Source organism: Amphiura filiformis, chromosome 15 (genome assembly GCF_039555335.1).
Source record: "Amphiura filiformis chromosome 15, Afil_fr2py, whole genome shotgun sequence".
NCBI classification, from domain to species: domain Eukaryota; kingdom Metazoa; phylum Echinodermata; class Ophiuroidea; order Amphilepidida; family Amphiuridae; genus Amphiura; species Amphiura filiformis.
The window spans coordinates 1,687,908-1,698,494 of record NC_092642.1 but is presented as its reverse complement, the minus strand read 5'-3'; the positions used below and the strand labels follow the sequence as shown (position 1 = coordinate 1,698,494).

General features: G+C 37.8%; 1 protein-coding gene across 1 annotated transcript; it reads right to left on the bottom strand.

The window, feature by feature from the left end:
* Positions 1-275: 275 nt before the first annotated feature.
* On the bottom strand, positions 276-659 carry LOC140172058 (craniofacial development protein 2-like). Its single transcript, XM_072195405.1, has one exon. The coding sequence runs from the start codon at positions 657-659 to the stop codon at positions 276-278; it is 384 nt and encodes a 127-aa protein (XP_072051506.1).
* Positions 660-10,587: the final 9,928 nt, after the last annotated feature.

The following is a 10,587-nucleotide window of genomic DNA, read 5'->3' as shown; positions in this document are numbered from 1 at the left end:
GTGGTCTTCTCCTGGCATGACTGGTCTGTGATCAGTATCTATGTGGATGTTTGGCATTGCTTTAGAGTCATTCACTTTGCATCGATCTGTCTTTTTTAATGAGGATGAAGTCAAGCTGAGAAGCTTTGGTGAGGTCATTCCACTTGTACCATATGAATATTTGGCTACTCCTATGTTGGAAGAAGGGTTTGTGAGAAAGAGATCATGTTGGGCACAAAGTTTCAAGATGAGTTGTTCATTGTAGTTCCGACTTGAGTTTGGTGCACTGTGGGGTCCTAGGTAATCTTCCCACGGCGATCGTTGTCATGTCCATTCATGTCTCCCATTACCACCAGCATATCCTGGTTCTTTGTACTGTTTATAACATCAGATAACTCTTCAAAGAATGTATCCTTGTCTTCATCTGAGTAGGAATCATTGCATGGGGCATACACTTGGATGTATGTTGTAACCTCTTTCTCTTGTTGTATTCTGAGTTTGATTATTCTTTCCGATATGTAGTCAACTTCCATAATATTCTTAGCTAATTCTGGGTGTAGGTAGAAACCCACTCCGTGGACAGCTCTTTTGTTCTTGTCCACTCCAGACCAGATGAGTACATAGGCGTTGTGAGATTCCTTCATGCCTTTTCCTTTAAGCCTTGTATCAGATATTCCCATGATTGAGATGCTATACCTCTGCATTGTTTCAACAATCTCTGGTTCCTTCTGTCCAATTCCACTGACATTCCATGTTGCAGTCCTAGTCGTTGGGCTAGTTCGTTGTCTTTTAACCGTTCCGTGTCGTTTTCCATTTGAATCCGTCCGTTTACATTTCCTTTGTTTACTTTGAGCGGTAGTATATCAGCTGCAGGCTTGCTGGGCCATTCGCAGCTTCCCCGGTCCATAAATGGAGCCGAGACAGTTTCCTGCTTATTGGGCAGGTGGGTAGCAGCCGAGGTCCACTAGTTAAAGGGTGGATCGCCTCTCCCATGGAAACACGATGACTGTTGAACCATAACAGAATGAAGACTGTTGAATCTAGAAGGTTTCCTCCACTCGCACTGTCATGTTTCAATCAGTGGCTAAGGATGGTGAGTACCAGGGCGTGTCACTCGCCGGTGGGCCATACGTACTGCACCTCTGGGGCCCTTAGCTGCTCCGAGATCCCCTACATGCTAGCCTGGAAATCGCAAGATGACCAGTTACCATCGGTGACCGCTGGGAGGCCATGTAGGAGTCTTTAGTAAGGAGAGGCTATGTACTGGCAGGAAGAGGCTTACACACTCGGCTCATCTTTTCACACAAAGGCTAGACAGCGGCTTCGGTCGCAATTGATCAGAGGTTGAGAGTTATGCTACTAGATAAAAGAAGGAAGGGAAAAAGAACTAGACAGACAGGGGAAAGAAGGAGGGAGCATTCATCTACAACTACGTCTACAACTACATACGCACTAGCCGTATCACTTACCCCTGTGACCTGGCTTATACGTGCACATCCTTTTAGTCACTCCTGTGACTTTTAAGCCTGTCACCCACCAACTGACCTATTGACAATCATACAAATTCATCAAATCACCACTTTTTAAAAACTCATTTTTTAAAGTCATTCTACATATGTATACTTTAATAGACCAACGATTTAGCAGCTATGAGGCTCAAAGGTTTTCATAATTCCAGTATTAAGTCCAACCTTGCCATATCAAATAATCAGTGAGATTAAAACTCATTTCATAGAGCCCTAACGTTGAACCAACAATTACATGGATTAGTTCCGTCAACCATTCGAGAGTAAACACTGACACCTGATGTAAGTAAAAGGTCGGAAGTGGGGGAACGGAATGACGGAGGAAAGCCCTGAAGCCCATTGGGCAACATATATACATCTGATTTTAAATTCATGACGATACCAGCGATGTATACTAATAGGCGAGTGAAATTTCCGTATAAAGCGTGAAGTTGCGTACTACTACAATTTTTTTTCTTTTAAGTAACAACCAGGGGTGTGCAAATTGAGAATCAAATCAAAATTTGACAGGGTAGTTTAGAAACCTGCTTTGCTAGCTTGTGCAAAAACTCCCGTCACTCAAAATCTTGTTTAACTATTCAAAATGGTTCAGACCATTTGGTTTGCAGTAAATAAGTAAAACAGTAATACATCTTGGTTTTGGCCCTATTTTTCAACTCATTACCTAGAGAAAATGTCTTACCCCTCCCAGAATTCTTGGCAACATAATACGTCCCCTCATTTTGGGAGCAGCGTGGCACACTGGTTAAGGTCTTTGCCTTTGGTTCAAGAGGTCCTAGGTTCCCCGCAGGACCAAAAAAAAATAATAATAATTTCCGCTCTCGCCGTGGCTTATCTGGTAATGGCGGACAGATGACCCGGACAAAATACCTCGTTACAGTTGGTTCCGATCATGGTAATAATCCCGATTGTTGGCTACACTTGGTAAAAATTCTCCGACCAGCTATCTACGGCGACCCCCTTCGTTCACCAGGTCACTTGTGCCTGGCCGAATTTTCGTCAGCGTAGTCTCCTAGATTTCAGCTGTTTAATGCCTAGATATGCTCGACATAAAAAATTGTTAAAAAAATTGAGACTGGCTGAACATGGGTCGCTAACTCGCTAGTCAAGAAATAAACATGTTTTGCAAGATATGGATGTGCTCTGTTAACACTGGGTATTATTTTGTCACTGTTGTGGCACAACATACGAATCAGTAAAGATAATTGAAATGGAAGAATTGCATTATGGGAAGTGATCCGACGCCACAACTTATTAATGTGATTCCTTGTTATGCAAATGAGACATTTTACACTCGGTAGGTTTTTAACACAGAGATTTCGGATCTTGCTTTTGTTATGTTCCCTATTCGTTTCCACACAGGTTAACAGCATCGGCTGGAAAAGTCTATCAGTGTTGTGCAATTAATTGGGGGTTCACGCCATGTGACTAAAACGGGAGATAAAAATACTGTTTTGTGTCTATAACTTTGAAGAAAAAATTGATCTAAAGAAGTCTTTGTAATAACTCACAAAATATTAGAAAGACAAACAATGCCACACATTGTTAAGCCTATTAAATTCACGTCATACATGCAACATGAATATAAATTTTTGTTCGTATTTTCAGTTTGGTTCTTAATAGTTTATCCCTGGAAATATATCTACAGAGGGGATTGGTAATCGAAAAATAATTGAAGGTAGCATCATTATTAAGTATGACGTTTACAAAGTTGACTTTTGCATTGATTGTATCTTGGTTTGGTCAGTGCCACGAAGCCTCCTGTTTTGGGCGCTATATTCGTTATCACAAGTTAAGTTAAGGGAGCAGTGCCGTAAGTAGCCATATGATGCCTGGCGGTTTGGCAAAATGTCCTCATGATCCTGCAGTATTCAAACCCAAGTCATCCAACAAAGTGGGTGGGGGCAAAATGTGTAAGGAACCCATATGTTATCAGTTATGCGTTTTAGTTATGAGGCAAAGCAGATCCATTATATGGATGATGTTACACATATCCATCCGCCTAATGCTGAAACAGTTTCTTATTTGTGCTTTTCACAAGACCGTCAATCCAACCAGGTGAGGTTTTGCTTGATTTCCTTTTCTTCAGTAACAATTCATGCTCATGATTTAACATTAATGAGATTGGATTTAATTTCCACATTTCCAAATACCATTTACCCACGCCACCCGCTTTATCTGGACCCAGATCCCTGCAGTGTCGCCCTAAACTATAGTATGACTGCCGATTCTCATTTCACGTCATTGCAGTTATTATTTTCTGTTACCTATTTTCCGCGAGCACTCTTAAATTTGCCCCAATTTTCTTATTTTAACACCTTTATTGAGTTACATTCACATAGCTTATGAGATTACGCGTTCGATGTTAAAGTCATGCGCTGTAAGATGAGTGACATCGTTATATCTTAATATGGTCTTAATAATTCCAACCAGAACTGTGCCCGAAACCATGTTCTAGTTCCCTATAACCTGATATATGAACGTTGAATTCTAGATTTTGTTTATTGTTCTTTTTTCTTTTCTGCTTCTCAAGTTCACCCGGTTTTACTCAATAAATTGACATTTTAAGCGTGTGCATTAATATGTACGTGACTTTGGTTTAAAAGGGGACAACTTATGTTTGATTCATACTTCAGTGTCTGTGAACAAGCGATTAAACTTGATCACAGTATTTTTTTAGCATACTATACATGTATATAATAAGACAATCAACTGCATTGGTCAACAATGAATCGCACATCGTTTGCACTGGAGTAAGAAATGTAACTTTAATCAAATAAGTCTTTGTAGGCATGGTAGGTGGAAGAACAAGACGTCAAAGCAAGAATGCTAAGCCTAAATTACGTCATACAGGCGGCGGTTGACAATGTCCTTGAAAAGGTGTTAAAGCGATCAAATTTGTTATTACTGTCGTCATGAACCATTACAAATAAAACGACATAAAATTCGTATTATAATTGGCAACGATTGGCAAGACAACTATCCATTATGCAACATGAATAACCTGTTGGTCGTATTCTCAGTGTGGATCTTAATAATGTTTATCCCCTGAAAATATATTGACAAATGGGATTGATAATTGAAAATTAATTGATAGTAATCTCATAGTTAAGTATGACATTGATTTACACAGTCGACTTCATAAAATCTGAACTAAGCTATTCAGTATCCCAAAGGAGAACGGGTCAGAATGAGCTTGAAATAAGTTTAGTTGCTTACGCTGACTAAATAAATAAAGAGATAATCCTTGCACTTAACTATTATACCATGTACGTGAGATACACGCGCGATAAAAAGCGGCGCATTTTTAGCATGTTTCACACGCAGACGCTTCTGGCTTGGGGAAGCCAAAATTATTGGATTTTAGACCGGTGCAGATTTTGGATGACGGTCAAATAATCGGGGTTCAGACACTTTATCGACAAATGACTCTGATTGGAGATCATGGTCTGCTATGTCTTTTTTTTAAAAAATGCGTTAATAAGACCTAATTCCTTGTTTTTCAGAAAAAATAAAAGGGGTTGTAGCGTAAATGTGATCTGCAGTAGAATCAGTAATATCTTGGCTAACAGAAAAACTTTACTTGGCTTTAATTATATTAAAACAAAAGAAAAAGTGAAAATGAGAACCGTGCCCGTGAATTACGCAATCATTAATCTTACTTTATCAGCTTTTATCTAACGGGGCTATGCAGGTGTGTTTGTGTGCACTTACATTTCAGGAGGAATTCACATGTATGCAGGAAATCTAAAAGAAAACAAGGACGCATTTGGAGGCTATTCGTAGGAGAGCTTAATTCACTTAACAAAACGGTATTAGAAACTTAAAATTCAAGATGGTCACAATGAGTGACGATCATCTTGAAAACTCGCCACCATCTTGGATTTTCAAGTAGCTATATATTGTTTTCCTGCAAAGTAATTCTAAGGGAGGGCACAAATGGATTAATCTGCAGTACGTAAAGCACGTGCACAAGACACGGGCCTGAAAACCCTCAATGTTTGATTTCCGTCGTAATAAACATTCACAACCTTCGTGATTGTATTCGGCTTTCATGAAATTCAATTATACGCCAAAACAAAACCGATTTTTATTTGGTTGGTTCGTTAATAATAGGAATTTGTCACTTGCAAAAATAAATTGAGATGTTTTTGTCAACGACCCGGATGAAAAAGCAGGAACATAGTTGACCCCGGTACGAGTATAACACATTATGCGTGACACACCAGCATGTTTGGGCGGAAATGATAAAACTGATTTATCCAGCTATCCTGATCCAGGGTACATTCTTATATGATTATAATACTTCTCCGCTAGTGTACATGTAGCACATACACGATACATGCAGAACCTCTGAACAAGCTGAAAGGATAAATGATAAATGGTAGGTCGTTTGTTATATACATTTGCACCCTCTTTTTGTTTTTGACATTGGACAAAATGTGTGCAGCATTCGGACCGCTAAAGAATGAAGACAACTAATATCTTGCCGATGAGTTCCTCGAAACCTGAGCACATGAAGTTTGACAGATAATGGGGACGAATATAGCAATTAACTTTTCTAGTATTTTCAGAAACGAAAACGCCAAGTCTCATTTTGTAATGAAAAAAAGACCAATGTAATCACTATTTACCACTCCGATTAAAGCGTAGAATAAAACATTCTGAAAGCTTTTCGATTACCCTTTGTTTTATCAAATAACATTATCCCATTAAGTTTGTTATAATCCCTAAAGCCCGATGCTATAAAACGATACACAGTAAGATGGTTTAAGAGATCTAGATGTATTGTTAACATTGTTATCCTGATAAGCCTGATAAGAGCAATGGTTTGTAAGATATGTTGCGTTCCTGTGGAACATTCAAATGCTCACATAACAATACGAGTTCTGAATTAAAACATACTGCGTGCATTAAAAATAGTTAATTTCACTCGATAGAACCTTTGCTCTCAAGTTCACCATAACACACTTTCTCCCATGTTGATAATTCTGATGTAATTGCTGTGCTAAATACATTAAGTATGGAATATTTCTTCAAGAAGTGCCAAGACTAAACTGAAAGGGGTCTGCATAAACCGCTCGGGTTAAACATTTATTGCGGTGTGTCGGGATTTGGTGTCAAATAATTTTTGGTAGAATATGTGCTTTCCATGAGTTTACATTATGATGCTCAGAATGTAGTGAAATAGCCTAAAATTTCTGAATTTATGAACATTGTTCTGATAAACATCTCAAAAATCACCTATATCTAATCGAATTTTCCTAATCATACTAAAGTATGCACAAAAAGCAACGCAGCTGTTATAAATGCGCCAATAGCATCAGAACTAATACTTATGTTCACAATATTTCAACATAGAAAGAAAGATGATTTATTTACGCGTATTTTGATACCTAATTTGTCGCATTTCGTTCAATATTAACAACACAGGTCACAGCAGTGTTTTTAAAGGAAAATACCCGAATTTAAAAGTTGCAGCTATTTGTATTGATTTGAAGTCAGCGCGAAGATAAATGGAGGGTTTTACGTGCCACAATGCTTGCGTAATAACCATGTGCGTAATAACCATTGATCGCTGTAAACTGCAACTTTTAAAGTCGGGTATTTTTCTTTAAAAACGCTACTGTGTTGTTAATATTGAACGACATTTGACAAATAGGGTACCAAAATGCGCGTATTAAAATAAATCATCCTTCTTTCTATGTAGAAATATTGTGAAAACAATTATTAGTTCGGAAGCTATAGGCGTATTTATAACAGCTGCGTTACTTTTTGTGCAGACTTTAGTACGTATTGTTGCGACCTACTTACCCACCGCTGTAGTAAAAACATTTCATGAACTGTAATAAAAATTCCTTTAAAAAAGGAATGGGCGCCCAACTGTTTGGATACTTTTTTTTCTCTTTAAAACAATAATGTAATATTAGCATAGAAAGAAGTCCATTAATTTTGTATTTTAAACAAAGAATATACGCACAACATTTTATCCCGAACATATCAGAAAACAATAATAAAATCAAATCCAAGCAAATTGTGGTTTTATTTCTAAGCTGGGCATACTTTTAAGCAAAACAGTTGTGAAGTAAATCTAGCAAGACCGAAATTAGACGCTCTTTGCAAAGTCAAGCCAAACAAGAGAAATGTTTATGATTGGGGAAGGTGTTCTGACAATCCAAATATAAACTTAGTCCACCTCAAATGACCTGTAACAATTTGTGATTGACATTACTTAATTCACCTCGGATGACTTTGATCTGACATTCAACTTGTTCGTTCTTACACCAATCATATCCATAACAATTTAACTCTTACAACTTCCTGTCAACTCTCTAATTTAAAACTCTAAATTTCTGTCTGTTTGCCTTTTCTGTCTACAGTTTGTTACAATTATTATGATAAGCAAACATTGCTGGGTAGATAACAGGATTTAGTTATTTACTTAATCCAATCATGGAGGTAGTATAGCTACAACCTTGGCGAAAAATGTTGCCACACCTGAGCGTTAATTGGCCAACATCCTTCCCCGCTCCCCTATTGCAATGTTGATTTGGACAAAATCGTCATCATTTCTACATTACAGTCTCCCAACATTGGGGGTGGGGGGAAGGGCAAGTGTAATCTGAATGTGCATTTGCAACTATTATACAAAATAGTACGGAACTATCCCATATTTAGCTTCGATTGCGTGCTTTTAACACCAGAACGTGCTGGTGTGGCCCTGGTGTGGCAACGAATTTCCGCCAGAGTTGTAGTAGGCTTACTACCTCCATGATCCAATCATGGCAATAACGTCAATTTTGGTCTTCAGTGTTTTAAAATACAACAATGTACAACATGTATAATTAATATGCCGTGTTGTTTGCATACAGTTTTCCGCCCAATTGTGCCACCATATTGCAACTTTGGCAATAACCGCTATATAGATTCTATGGTAATTAGCAAACAAAAGCCATCAGTAGAGTCCTCGTTAATCGATCTTATCACTATGGACCACAATAGTCTCATCCCAATGGCATAGTCCAATAACCTCAATTACATAATCATAGTGCAAAATTTGACCTCAAGTTGCAGAGTATGAGTTTGTGTAGGCGAAAGTAGGCCTACAAATGTATTAGGGCTTAAGAACTGTTCCCATGATAGATGAACATGTTGTGGATCCTAGTGTATGGTCAAATGTCACCGTCTATCGGGTTTCTAAGGCACACGGTAAACTGGTTGAACCCATACAAAGGTCAGGATTTATTTGGTGTTTTTATAAATCCTAATTTTGTATTTTAAACAAAGAATATACGCTCACCATTTTATCCTGTGCATATCAGAAAACAATAATAAAATAAAATCCAAGCAAATTGTGGTTTTATTTCTGAGCTGGGCATAATTTTAGCAAAACAATTGCGAAGTCAATCTAGCAAGAGTGAAATTAGAAGCTTTTCACAAAGAATCACAAAGTCATGCCTATATTTTGGCGCCTCCGTAGAGGGCGCCAAAAAGGGTTTTCACAGCTTTAACGGTTAACACATTATCGACATGGTCTTAATATTTTTCCAACCAGAACTTTGCCCGAAACCATGATCTAATTCCCTATAACCTGACATATGAACACGTTGAATTCTAAATTTCATTTATTGTTTTCTTTCCTTTTCTGCTGCTCAAATTCACCCAGTTTTACTCAATAAATTGACATTTTAAGCGTGCGCATTAATATACGTGACTTTGGTTAAAAAGGGGACAATTTATGTTTGATTCATACTTCAGTCAGCGATTAAACTTGATCACAGTATTTTCTAGCATACTATACATGTATATAATAGGCATTGGTCAACAATGAATCGCGCATCGTTTGCACTGGAGTATGAAACGTAACTTTTATCAAATAAGTCTTTGTAGGTGGAAGAATGAGACGTCAAAGCAGGAGCATGATAAGCCTAAATCACGTCATACATGTCCTTGTTTAAAAGTGATCAAATTTGTTATTACTGTCGTCATGAACTATTACCATTAAAACAACATAAAATTCGTTTGCACTTAACGTTTGGTCACACCTGTGCATTATGCACAATGAATAACCTGTTGGTCGTATTTGTCATTTTGGTTCTTGATAGTTTATCCCCTGGAAATATATCTAGAGAGGGGATTGATAAGGCTAGATCGGGTTTTTTAGGAACAAAAATGTCACGCCATATGAACAAAAAAAATGCTCCACCTCTGACCAAAAAAAATAAATTTGCTCCACCTCAGACCAAACAAATTGCTCCACCTGGCCTCAGAAAAAAAAAAAGATTTGGTATCGATGGTGAAAAAACATTGCCACAGTTAGTGAAGAAAAATAATTATCCTCATTCACCTTTTAAATTGCAAACTTTTTCGAGTTATATATAGTTTTCATTATAGGGTCCACAACTTATAAGTTCCCCTTAATGCTTTTTGAAAGAAATCGAAAATTATTTAACGAAATGTAAAATTGTAAACAGTTATGAGTAACCCTATTTGTTTGGACCAATTTGTAGTGTCACGCATCATTGCGTTCGGTCACAGTGGTTCATTATGTAAAAAGAGGCAGTTTTGAAAGTTGCACCTGAGTCCATAGGAGTCAAATTTCAAACAATACAGTATGTCAGGCCTGTTCATGTGTTTGTAATGGAAATAAACCTAACGTCTAAGGTGCTCAGTAGGGAATGTTTTCTCCTAAACTGTTAACAAGTGCATTACAACGTCGGCGCATGCTGTTTATGAAAGTCCGGATCCGTTGCTGGTTTCAGCCAGATTTACTATTGACATCTCCTAACGAACAGACGTGGCACGTCTCCTGTCACCTGAAATTTTGTTTTCAATTTTCGAATCGCATTAGGCGCAACTTCCATACGACGAGCAATTATCATCCAGCAAATCTTTTGCTCGACCGCGAAGGAAATCGGGCAAACGCGACATTATTAAAATGTGACCTTTCACATGTGATGAATTACTGGCTATGTTTGGTCTTGTTCTCACTGCAGTACATATCTCGCCCAATTCAGCCATTTATCATTAAAAAAGAAAACACCTGCTTTACTTTTGAAAATGAAGAATACCAAAGATTAAG

Bases quoted from the DNA above. Each gene is read 5' to 3' on its own strand.
- LOC140172058 (XM_072195405.1), bottom strand. From the start codon at position 659: ATGGGAATATCTGATACAAGGCTTAAAGGAAAAGGCATGAAGGAATCT.